Raw genomic sequence first — 13,275 nt, 5'->3', positions numbered from 1 at the left:
TTTCTCCAACAATGCAAGGATGTGCATGTTGGGTGCTAAATTGCCCCTTAGTGTCCCAGGATCCTTGGTTAGAGGGATTAGTGGGGTAAATAAGTGGTGTTATGGGATTGTGGTTGGTGCAGACTCAATGGGCCAAATGGCCTCTTTCTGCACTGTAGAGTTTCTATGTTTCTAAAATCTCCTCGCAGTCTTCCGAATTCCAATGAGTATTGTCCCCTCTTACCTATGCACTCTATGAATGGTACGCTTTGTCTGTACAGCACACAAGAAACAATACTTTTCATTGTATCCCAACAAATGTGACAATATAAATCAAAAGAAACAGAATTAACATTTGAGTCTGATGAGACCCTTCTTGGGAACCTGCTGAGTTTTTCCAGCACACACTCCTTATTTCAGGTCCAGTTTCCACTGCGTTTTGCTTGAATGTTATTTGATGGGTTTAACAGAGAGCATTAATTATACATAAAAACCTTTCAAAAGTACCTTAATTATTTCAGGGTCTGCTTCCGTCTGTCCAGTCAGGAGATTTTTTGTCTTTTGAAATTTCCGTCTCTTGTACTTGTTCAACACTGTTGTGAAAGATATAGGTGCAGTAAGGAGTAATTGTTGCTAACATGCCATCTTGAGGACAATAACCTTTTGCAAAATTCTTGTAACAATAGCAAACTTGGTCTTCCTTCATCAATCCCAGGAAAGCTCAGGGTTAGCCACTAGTTAGTAACATCAAGACAAAACATTATAGCTGGCAGCCATTTGAACAAAGAGCAAAGAAAATTACAGCACAGGAACAGGCCCTTCAGCCCTCCAAGGCTGCACCAACCATGCTGCCCGACTTAACTAAACCCCCTACTCTTCTGGGGACCATATCCTTCTAGTCCCATCCTATTCATGTATTTGTCCAGACGTCCCTTAAAAGTCACTACCGTATTCACTTCCACCATCTCCCCCAGCAACGAGTTCCAGGCACCCACCACCCTCTGTAAAAACAAATCTGCCTCATACATCTCTCTGAAATCTTGCCCCTCGCACCTTAAACCTATGCCCCCTAGTAATTGACTTCCACCCTGGAAAAAAGCTTCTGTCCATGCCTCTCATAATCTTGTAGGCTTCTATCAGGTCGCCCCTCAACGTCTGTCATTCCAGTGAGAACAAACCAGATTTCTCCAAACTCTCCTCATAGTTAATACCCTCCATACCAGGCAATATCCTGGTAAATCTTTTCTGTACCCTCTCCAAAGCCTCTACATCCTTCTGGTAATGTGGCGACCAGAATTGAACACCATCTCAGATCTGACTGAAAAGGCGTAATCTACGTTAATTTGATGAAGTAGAGGTGGTGAAGAGCTTCACGTTTCTAGGCGTTCAAATCACCAACTTGTCCTGGCCCCTCTACACTGACACTATGGTTAAGAAAGCCCTCGACCTTCTCTCAGGAGGCTAAGGGACTCGAGCTTAAGCAGTTCCAGCTTAATCTTCCAGCACAAGAAGATTATTGAAGCTTTACTCCAACAACACTCAAGAAGTCTGCTACCATCCAAAGCAACCCACTTGATTGGCACTATAGCCACAAACATTCACTTCCTCCACCACTGACACACAGTGGCAACAGTGTGTACCATCTACAAGATGCACTACAGCAATCCTTCAAGGCTCCTTTGACAGCGCTTTCCAAACCTGTGACCTCTGCCACCTAGAAGGGCAAGGGCAGAAGACACATGGGAACACCACTACCTGCAAGTACTGCCCCAAGCCACTCACTTGGGAATATAATTAGCCATTCCTTCACTGTAGCTGGGGCAAAAATCCTGAAACTCTTCCTAACAGCACTGTGGGTGTATCGAGACACCATGTGAATTGTAGTGGTGGGGATGGATAATAAATGCTTGCCTAGCCAGCAAAGCCCACATCCCATGAATGAGTAAAAGAAAAGCTTACTTCTTGTTGTTGACACTGTGGCCAGACGCCTGTACTGGGCTTTCCTCATTGGATCTGGATGAAATCCGCTCTTTGTGAAATATATGTGAATATACATGGAACCATTAGATTTTATATTCTGGAATAAAAAGAGCAAATGTTACTCATGCATTTACCGACTCCAAACATATTGCAGAATGGATGAACCCTGTCAGTTGGCTAACATTGTTGCCTAATTAATATGGGACGCAAACACACAATTTGTTTATTTTTACCAACAAAGATGAAATGGCTTCCTGAGATGAGTTGAATGATAACATTTAAATGGTATGCAACTTATCAGATGATTATATTTCATAATGTATGTTATATATGGGAGGCATGGTGACACAGTGGTTAGCGCTGCTGCCTCACAACGCCAGGGACTTGGGTTCGATTCCTGGCTTGGGGCACTGTCTGTGTGGAGTCTGCATGTTCTCCCCACATCTACATGGGTTTCCTCCGGGCGTTCCGGTTTCCTCCCACAGTCCACAGATGTGTGGGTTAAGCTGTTTGGCCATGCTAATTTGCCCCTTACTGTCAGGGAGACTAGCTAGGGTAAATACATGGGGTTATATAGATAGGGCCTGGGTGGGATTGCAGTCAGTGCAGACTCAATGGGCCGAAAAGCCTCCTTCTGTACTGTGGGATTCTATACAATTTAAAAGATATGTAACATATCTGAAGATTATATATGTTATATACATGGGTGGCGAGGTAGCACAGAGGTTAGCACTGCTGCCTCACACTGCCAGGAACCCAGGTCGATTCCCAGCTCAAGTCACTGTGTGGAGTCTGCACGTTCTCCCCATGTCTGCGTGGGTTTCCTCCGGGTGCTCCGGTTTCCTCCCACAATCCAAAGATGTGCGGGTTAGGTTGACTGGCCCTAAACTGACCCTAGTATCGTGGGGGATTAGCAGGCTGAAGATTTGGGGTGCAAGAGTAGGCCCAAATAGGTAGAATTGTGGTTGGTGTAGCTTCGATGGATCGGATGGCAGCAACTGCATCTGTAGCTGGCTGCAAAGGAAAGAGTGATCTTCATTATGTTCATGCCCATTAAGCACAAAATCTTCTGCATCGCACCATCCAAAAGCTTTAAGTGTAAAACTAGTGTAACTTTCGTGGCAGGCATATTTATGTTCTGCATTGTACAGTATATCTGTGGTTTTGTCTTTAAAAAAATTGTATACAGCAACTTACATTTAGGTAGCATTTTATTTAATTTGGACTGGCTTGTAAATAAATCTGTTTGGGAGTTTATAGACTAATGAAACACTGCTTTCCAGTGTTAACCACATGCCTGAGGTCTGAAGTCACATTGTGACTTCAGATGTGAAGCCAGATCGTGTCATGGTGTCAGATTTCACTCCCTAAAGGACATTAGTGAATAAGGTGGCTGACTAATTATTACATGACTTATATAAAAACATAGGAAATAGCAGAAGTAGGTCATCTGACTCCTCAGGCCTGCTCCACCATTCAATAAGATCATGACTGCTCTGACTGTGGTTCAAGTCCCATCTTCCCAGCCACCACCCCTGAAAACCTTAGATTCCCTTGCTTACCAAGAACCTGCCTGCCTCTGCCTTAAAAATACTCAATAACACACTTCCACCTCCTCCAGAGAGTGGAAGCACCAGCGTCAAACAACCCTTAGAGGAACAAATTCTCATCTCTGCCTCTAAGGGTAACCCCTGATTTCAAAAACAGTGCCCCTAATTCTGGACTCACCCACTAGACGGAACATCTCTTCCACATCCACCTTGTCAAGGTGACAATTTCGATATTTCCACGCTCACCATTAATGATACTAGCTTTGTTATTCCAGATTTATTTAATCATAGTGCAGAAGTCAGGGGGGGTGGGGGGGGTGCATTCAGTACATAGAGTTGGTGCAAACTCATCAACCAAGCATCCAGCCCAGGCCTTACCCCATAACCCTACCTGTTAATTCCCTAACCTACACATCCTGGGACACTAAGGGACAAATTAGCATGGCCAATCCACCTAACCTACACACCTTTGGACACTAAGGGGCAATTTAATATGGCCAATCCAACTAACCTGTGCATCTTTGGATTGTGGGAGGAAACCCACGCAGACATGGGGAAGATATGCAAACTTTGCTCGGACAATCACTCGAGGCAGAAATCGAACCCGGGTCTCTGGCGCTGTGCTACCCAATTTAAATTCCTCAGCTCCCTGGTGGGATTTAACTTGTAAATCTGGACCTTTAGCCCAGGCTGATTTGCCAGCCACGGAGTGACTGCTTGTTGGCTGGAACAATCTTTGGTGCTGCATACAAGGAAATCCGACACGCCCAAAGAAATATAGCATGCACTGAGTCACCAACATCACTGACAGTAATCTCTGGGCTGCAGCCCAAGAACAGGAGGAATTGAACAATTCCTGGAGCATTCAAGTTTCATCATATGATCCCTACAGTGCAGGAGGCAGCCATTCAGCCTATCGATTCCGCACCGACAGGATAGGTTGCTGAGTTTTCGTACCTCGGTCGTTTCTATTTCTCCGTAGTGCTCGTAACACCCAGTCCCAGACTCCCCACTCGTCCAGTCCCCGTACACCAGATCAAGGTGCTCCCAGAAAAGCGGGCCAGTGTCGTTAAATTCTGTAAAGTGCTCATTCTCTGAGATATAAACTCGTAGGTCCTGTCAGGATCGTAAAGGAGATATTTTGGTTAAGGCAAGGAATCAAAGTTTAAACAACGTGACAAAGCTATAAAGCCCAGATGAGCATGGCGAATCAAAATCAGCATGCAAAAAAGAGTAATGGCATTCTACGCTCATCTCCACTGTCTGGGATACTTATCACGGTGTATCAATTATCACAGAATCCTTACAGTGCAGGAGGCCACTCAGCCCATTGTGCCTGCACAGACAGCAATCCCACCCAGGACCTTTCCCTGTAACCCCTCATTTACCCTGCTAATCCCCCTAACCTACACATCCTGGAGCACTTAGGGGACAATTTAGCATGGCTGATCCACCTAGCCTGCACATCTTTGGAGTGTGGGAGGAAACCAGAGAACCCAGAGGAAACCCATGCAGACATGGGGAGAACACGCAGAGTTTACACAGACAGTGACCCAAGCCTGAATCGAAACCGGGTCCATGGAGCTGTGAGGCAGCAGTGCTAACCACTGTGCCACCGTGCTGATGGGGCTGATAAGATTGCTGTGCTTTGGGACGGTCTCTTTTATGCAAAATGGGGAGACATGTGACCTGTTCTGAATTCTGCCTGGCAAGAGGCTTGATGGGCCAAATGGTCTCCTTCTACACTGTAGGATTTCTATGATTCTAAGGTCCAGGTGGTTTGAATGTTCCAGATTAAAAGGGGCCAAGTTTGTTTTATTGGGAAGATGATGCAATGTTATTACACTCAAAGGCACTATCTGTGCACTAATAATGGGAGGATGTCTCCAAAGTCCTAGAAAAGTATGAGGATGTTGGGTTGCAAGTTACGCTTTACCTCCAAGAGAAAGACAGCTGGAGTCCCAAAGATAGCTAATTAGCATCTCTACCTGAATACAAGGCCCATGTGATTCACACTGCCTTAGAGATGGGAACATTAAGAGAAAGCCATAGTGGCTTATAGGCTTTCCAAAAAAATCACTGAACATCACAGACAGGTTATTCTGCCAGAGTCTGGAGAAGGGGAGAGAAAACGTTAGAGAGAGAAGATGGAAGTCTCAATGGCTCATTGCACAGAAATGTGGGTAGAAACTTGTGTCAAGATTGAAAACACCAAAAGATGGCACGGTGGTTAGCACTGCTGTCTCACAGCGCCAGGGAGCCAGTTCAATTCCCAGCTTGGGTCACCATCTGTGTGGAGTTTGTACATTCTCCCTGTGTTTGCGTGGGTTTCCTCCAGATGCCCCAGTTTCCTCCCACAGACCAAAGATGTGTAAGCTAGGTTGACTGACCGTGCTAAATTCTCTCTCCTTGCACCCAAACAGGTGCCAGAGTATGGCAACTAGAGGATTTTCACAGTAACTTCATTGTAGTGTTAATGTAAGCCTTACTCGTGACACAAACTTTAACTTTTAAGACCAAATTTGGGAGAAGTTAAAAAGAGGCTGGATAATTCATCTAGTTTGCACTGGAGGAAGGATATCCAGTCATACCCTCATCATGAAGGACAGTTCTGGGGCTAGAAGTTACCAGGCTGAGAAAGGAAAGAACAGAAGTCAACCCTCAAGAGCCAAGAATCAGATTTTGGGCGAACTGAATGTCTACTTAAAGGACAGGGGGCACAAGTTCAAAGTAAGGGGGGAAAGGTTCAGCAGAGATGCACGGGCAAATTTTTCTTTAAACACAGAGGATGGTGGGCGCCTGGAACGTGCTGCCAAGCAAGATGGCCGAGGCAGGTATGTTAGCAACATTTAAGACTTATCTGGATAGACACATGAAAAGATGGGGAATAGAGGGATATAGGCCTTTGGTCTAGATAGGGTAATGTGACGGGTGCAGGCTTGGAGGGCCAAAGGGCCTGTTCTTGTCCTGTACTGTACTTTGTTGTACTAAAAATAAGAAGTGCTGGGGGGGGGGGTTATCAGTTCTGTGGTTCAAAGTGTACGTGGCCTACAAAGGTTGTATTTAGCCAATAGTTATTTTTAAACATCTTAAAGTGCAAGATCCTTTCAGGTATCAACCAGGATTTCGAAGTTCTTTTTAAAAGTCATTGGTCTCTCTAGAGATGCTGAGCCTGTGTGTGGTTTGTTTTATTTGTGCAGAGGCTTCATGTTAAGATGTTTCTGCCTATGCAATTACATTTAAATGCCAAGATTAAAAAATTAACTAACTCAGATTTAACTTGACTACACTTTTGAAACTCAGAAGGCATGCTGGGTTAGCCAGAAAATAGTCTGCTTTTTTTTTTAAAGTACAATGTGAGCAAAACAGGCTTTTTATAACTCAAAGTTTTTCCACGAACAACATCTGCAAGGCCAGTGTCTCTAAGTCAGAGGCAGCATTTGCCAAAAAAAATTCCAATAACAAAAGATAATGAATCACACTTATTGTAGTTTCAGCTCTGAGTGTTCAGCCTTGTTTAGTTCAGAGTGTTTGGGGGGTTCTGTTTTGATCAGTACAGGAAAGGCAGAAGAAGCCAGTCTCTCTCTCTGCCTTGTTTCTTTTTCTGTTCGTTCTTGTAATGATTTAATTTTAAGTTCTGTGAATAAATGAAATTCATCGTACTAGTGCTGTCTCCATCTATTCAAAGGAATGAAAGGACCTGCAGGAGATCGCAAAAACATATAGCTTTGAATCAACAGGGTCTAAGCACTGTCCCCTGCAAAGCCCATATCAATACGAGGTTGGAAAAATGTCAAAAAACAAGGCACACTATTAGTAGCAGGGGTGGGAAATGGCTCGAACTGCAATTTCGCTTTACCATAAGTGTGTCTTTGGGGAAAAGGTTGCGGCTAGGATGCCGCACCGTTCCGGTTGGATCACTCTGCTCTGAAGGCACACTCCCACGACGGAACCAGCTGCTGATCAGCCAGATGATAAAAATTCTGAAACAAAATAGTAAAAGGGATCAAAACAAAAATCACATCAGCAACAACTTGCAAAGTCCCTTCAGACCGAAAGTCGGGAATATCAAGGAGGCAGGCACACTCCTGGAGCATATATTACAGACTGCTAAACCTTGGAAAGGACATTAGGAATTCAATTTGGGTGGAGAGTATATTAAAACAATGATAATCGAAGGGAATTTTAAATCATCCGAAGTTTAAAGTAAAGTTTATTTATTAGTCACAAGTAGGCTTATATTAACACTGCAATGAAGTTACTGTGAAATTCCCCTAGTCACCACACTCCAACATCTGTTCAGGTACACGGCAAGAGAATTTAGCATGGCCAATCAACCTAACCCGCACGTCTTTGGAGTGTGGGATAGAAAGCGGAGCACTCAGGAAACCCACATAGACACAGAGAGAATGTGCAAATTCCACACAGACCGAGTCAAGTTGAGAATCGAACCCGGGTCCCTGGCGCTGAGGCAGCAGTGCTAACCAGTGTGACACCATGTGCCAAATGCTTTAAGCTCATCAAAGATCATACAGCACTTGGGCTTGTCAATCAGTCCATTTGGACAGTGCTAAGTCCTTAATGCAGCTACCTAATTCGGCCCATTCCTGGCTTAATCCCTGTATCCAAATATCTATTTCCCTTTTCCAAGGATTCCGTTTCCACTACTGTTTTATAACTTTTTTCAGGTGCTCTTTATTCACCATGCCATTCAGTTCCCTTTCAATTCACACTGCCACAAGGAACAAGACGTTCCCTTGTCCAATGCAGAAGATTTCCACTTCCCGCTTTGTTCTGCTGGTGAGTCCGTGCTCCCGTCCCACCAATTGGCCAGACAGTAGAAATCTTATTTTCCCTATTCAGTTTCTCAGAAATCTTTCGGGGCATAGGAACAGTAATAGGCCATTCAGCCCCTTAAGCCTGTTCTATCATTCAATCAGATTACAGCTGATCTGCGTTTGTACTCATCTAGCCACGTGGCTTCCACAACACTCAATATCCCACCCTGAACAAAAGGCCCACCAATCACAGTTGCAAAATGTTCACTTGAGCAGGAGAATTTGTGTAAATGGGTCTTTTTATGCTCAGCAGGATGTGGTGAGCAGTATATCACAGAGATCAGTCCTGGGGACTCAACTTTTTACATTTTATACAAATGACTTGGACGAAGGGACTGAAGGTATATTTATTAAGTCTGCCGATAACACAAAGATAGGTATAAAAATAAATTGTGAAGACTCAAAGTAGCTACAAAGCAACACAGATAGGTTAAGTGAGGCAGCAAAAATCTGGCACACGGAGTACAATTCTTCATTTTGGCAGGAAGAATAAAAGAGCTTATTATCTAAATAATGAGAGATTACAGAGCTCCAAGATTCAGAGGGATCCGAGTGTCCTAGTACATGAATCACAAGATTGGTTTTACAGGTACAAGTCATCAGGAAGGCTAAGAGAATGTTATCATTTATTGTGAGGGGAATATTGGTAAATTGCCCCTTGGTGTCAGAGAGAGGAGGTGGAGTAAATAAGTGGAGTTACGGGGATAGGACCTGGTCGGAACTGTTGTCAGGCTCAATGGGCCAAATGGCCTCCTTCTGTACTGTAGATTCTATAGGCTATTGATCTGGGCAATCAGCCATGATTGTGACGAATGGCACAGCAGGCATGGAGGACTGAATGGCTTCCTCCCGCTCCTATCTTTTATGTTACTATATGTGCCTATGAATTGATTTTAAAAGTGGAGAGGTTGTTTCAGTTGTACAGGGCGTTGGTAAGACCATATCTGGAGTACTGTACACAGTATTGGTCTCCTTATTCAAGGAAGGACGTAAATGTGTTAGAAGCAGCTCAGAGGATGGCGGATTGTCTTACGAAAATAGGTTGGTTTGTACCCACAGAATTTAAAAAAGCAAGAGGAGACTTGACTGAAACCTGACAGGGTGGATGCAGAAAGGAAGTTTCCACTTGTCACAGAATCTAGAATTAGAGGGTTAAGAGCCTTTGGATCTCTCTTCAAAAGGCAGTGGAAGTACAGTCTTTGAATAGTTTTAAGGCAGAGCTAGATAGATTCTTGATTAACAAGGGCCTGGGGTGGGATTGTAGTTGGTGCAGATTTGATGGGCCAAATGACCCCCTTCTGCACTGCGGGTTCCTGTGATTCTAAGGCTTGAGAGGTTATCAGAGGAATGCCAGAATACAGGCCTGAAACATAGACGGTAGGAGCAGGAGCCATGTGGCCCTTCGAGCCTACTCCCGCCATTCATTATAATCATTCAACTGAATAGCCTAATCCTGCTTTCTCCCCATAATCTTTGATCCCATTTGCCCCAAGTATAAAAGGATGTGAGCAACTGGGTCTAGCTTAGGGGTTTTTAAAAAAAAAAGGGCAGCATGGACAAGGTGGGCCAAAGGGCCTACTTCCATGCTGTAAATCTCTGACTCAGAGACTAAGTGCTATATCTAGCCCCCTCTTGAATACATTCAATGTTTTAGCATCAACTACTTCCTGTGATAATGAATTCCACAGGGTCACCACTCTTTGGGTGAAGGAATGCCTCCTCATCACCATCCTAAAGTCTACCCGAATTCTCGGATTGTGACCCCAGTTCTGGACTCCCCCATCATCGGGAACATCCTCCCTGCATCTACTCAGCAGTAAAGGAAGGTTACAATCTGATCAGCCATGATCTACTTGAATGGTAGAGCAAGCTCAAAGGGCTGAGTAGCCTATTTTGTATGCGATTTCCACAGCTTTTTAGAAAAATGATCCAGATTCCCATTACTCCTGTGTAAAAAAGTGCTTCATGAAATAATCTCTGAAAGGGTTAGCTTTAATTTCAAGGTTTTGCCCCTTAGTTGTGGGCAAGTTTCCATTTTACAAGCTCCCACAATCTAAAAGATGTGCTGGTTAGCTGCATTGACAAGAACCGGGTGTGACAACTAGGGAATTGCACAGTAACCTCATTAGCGTTAATGCAAGTCTTACTTGTGACTAATAAATTAAAACACATCCACAACTAGAACAAAGCCCTGCTGGCTCGATTGATTTGTCATGCTGTCCGTTCAATGGTGCTAATATTTCTGAAGCAGTCCTTACCTGAATAAAACCCCTTTTATCACTTGCCAAGCATTAGGGGGTTGCTGCTGCTGTTGTTGCTGCTGCGGTGGGTGTGCTTCGACCTGATTACCTTCCGATACTTGGACCTGCCCATCAGCGACCAGCTCACTGCTGACCTGCAGAATGCAAAAGAGACAGGTGATAGGAATGGGATGACCTTCAACCAAGAGGGACAGAAATCGACAGTGAAGATTGTTCACATCACTGGAGCAGCCATTTTCTGTTCTGGCTCAGTTGGTTAACACTTGTGGGTTCGAGTCACACTCCAAAGACTTGAGCACCAAATCTGGACTCTTATGCCATTCAGCACACTCTTCTCACGAGTATAAATTGCTGCTGAGTTAACTGCTGACTTATCTTGTGCAGCTATCCTGGTGAGTGCAAGATGAAGAGTTTTGACAGCGTGTCTCTTTTTAGCCCTGCTGGAGGGGTCATGGATGATAGGTGAGATCTTAAACCAAGGTCCCTTTTTACCCTCTTGGATGGATGTAAAAGACGGGAAGTTCTCCCCAGTAGCCTGGTCAGCCTTTCTCCTTCAACCAACAACTCAGACAAACAATTTGGTCGCATATTTCACTGCTGTTCGTGAGAGTTTGCTTTTTAAAAATCAGCTGCTTCTTTTACTACACGTGATTATACTTCAAGAGGAGGCAGTGGCATAGTGGTATTGTCACCGGACTAGCAATCCAGAGACCCAGTGTAATACTCTGGGGATCTGGGTTCGAATCTCTCCACAGCAAATGGTGGAATACAAATTCAATAAACACAAATCTGGAACTAAGAATCTATGGATGACCAAGAATCCATTGTTGATAGTCATAAAAACCTATCTGGTTCACTAATGCCCCTTTAGAGAAGGAAACCTATTGTCCTTACTTGGTCTGGCCTATATGTGACTCCAGAGCCACAGCAATGTGGTTGACTCTCAAATTCCCTCTGAAATTGGGAGCAGTAAAGAATGGACAACGCTGGCCCAGCCAGCAATGCGCACATCCTGTGAATGAATTTTTAAAAATCGCAAGAGACTCAGAGAACCCCGAAATTTTGGAAGCGCTTTTAAAATAAAAATCTCGTTTATAGAGAAGTTTCTTCTCTTCATTTATTTATTGGTTCGTCCATACCCATTCAGAACAATATTATTTACTTTTGTTTTATTAGTGTCACAAGTAGGCTTACATTAACACTATTAGGAAGTTATTGTGAAAATCTCCGAGTCACTACACTCCGGTTCCTGTTTGAGTATAAGTGGGCATTGCCAAGGAGACTGCTGCAGGGAACAGTTAACTGCCAAGCTTTTGTTTCAAAGTTAAACCAGGCAGGTCGATTAATTGATCAAGGCATTGCCATGAGGAATGAACCAGGGAATGGCAGGTCCCCAAAGCTTTTGTTTAGTTGGAAAAGGTTCAATTGTGTGGCCACGTCCTTGGCAACGTGCCAACCAATTAGCACCCACTTTACGTGCAGTAAAAACGGTTTCCTGTATTGTTGGTTTATCTGGCATAGCTCTCCTGATGAGTGCAAAGCAAAAAGCTTTGATAGCACATCTTTAATTTTCAGCAACACTAAATCACTTTCACATCCTTGGCATCCTCCTTAAGGTACGGTGCCCAAACTTGATCACACTATTGAGTGGAGTCAAACCAATGATTTATAAAGATTAAGACAGTTTCCTTGCTTTGCTAATCTATACCTCTGTGCATAAGATAAGGACATTGTATGATTTATGTAACAGCACCCAAAAATTTGCATTCTTACCACATCCTCCTCACCCACTCCCTTCCCCACTACCCCCAACACCCATCCTGCACCACTTTCTATCTACTCAGAGAATCCTTACATTCAGCATTGAGTCAGCACCAACTCTGATACAGTATCTTTCCAGACCCTCTCCCTGGCCCTATCTCTGTGATCCCACACATTTACCATGGCTAACACCAACTAACCTACACAGCCTGAGACACTAAGGGGGCAATTCAGAATGGCTAATCTCCCTAACCCACACATTTCTGGACTGTGCAAGGAAACCGGAGCACCCAGAGGAAACACACGCAGACACGGGAAGAATGACACCAGACAGTCACCCAAGGCCAGAATCGAACCTGTGTCCCTCGAGCTGTGATGCACCATGCTAACCACTGTGCCACCTCACTCTTCTCACCAAAATCATCACTTCAGAGCCGTGATAACTTGCATCTGCTGCGTCATTTCACTGTAAACTAACGGCACAGCATGCTTGAGCCTCTAGGTTGCAAGAAACACGAGTTCTGCTTCTTCATAAATTACCTTTTTTTTTGATCCAATTCCACATACAATTCTTCCCAACACCCAGTGCCATCTGTAGCCCCTTTACATATCAGTGACTTGTACTGAACAACTGACGTCAAATTAGAACTTAATTGGAAGTTCTGTTAACCCATTCCTAACAGTGCACCAGCCTGGATATGCCAGAATAATAACCACCAGGGAATAAAGACAAGGGGAATTAAAATTGTCTGCAGGAACTCTGTACATCTCCATATACAGTAAAACAGAACAGAGCAATTATATCAGGGAAGAACGAACAGGCTGGGAATGAGAAGCAACTTAGAATCCATACAGTGCAGAAAAAGGCCACTCGGCCCATTGAATCTGCACAAATCACAATCCCAC

At 44.1% G+C, this 13,275-nt stretch overlaps 1 protein-coding gene across 1 annotated transcript in view; it reads right to left on the bottom strand.

The window, feature by feature from the left end:
- Window positions 1–13,275, bottom strand: part of clptm1 (CLPTM1 regulator of GABA type A receptor forward trafficking) — a 57,702-nt gene that overhangs the window by 29,770 nt on the left and 14,657 nt on the right. Inside the window, exons 2-6 of the mRNA XM_080218158.1 lie at window positions 10,606–10,742; window positions 7,369–7,492; window positions 4,467–4,625; window positions 1,939–2,056; window positions 487–572 (exon numbers count right to left, since the gene is read on the bottom strand). Coding sequence (XP_080074284.1) covers window positions 487–572; window positions 1,939–2,056; window positions 4,467–4,625; window positions 7,369–7,492; window positions 10,606–10,742 — 624 coding nt within the window. The remainder of the gene's footprint in view (window positions 1–486; window positions 573–1,938; window positions 2,057–4,466; window positions 4,626–7,368; window positions 7,493–10,605; window positions 10,743–13,275) is intronic.

This window comes from Carcharhinus amblyrhynchos, unplaced genomic scaffold (assembly GCF_965287045.1).
Source record: "Carcharhinus amblyrhynchos unplaced genomic scaffold, sCarAmb.v2.hapA scaffold_37, whole genome shotgun sequence".
NCBI lineage: Eukaryota > Metazoa > Chordata > Chondrichthyes > Carcharhiniformes > Carcharhinidae > Carcharhinus > Carcharhinus amblyrhynchos.
This window is presented reverse-complemented; position numbering and strand designations above follow the sequence as displayed.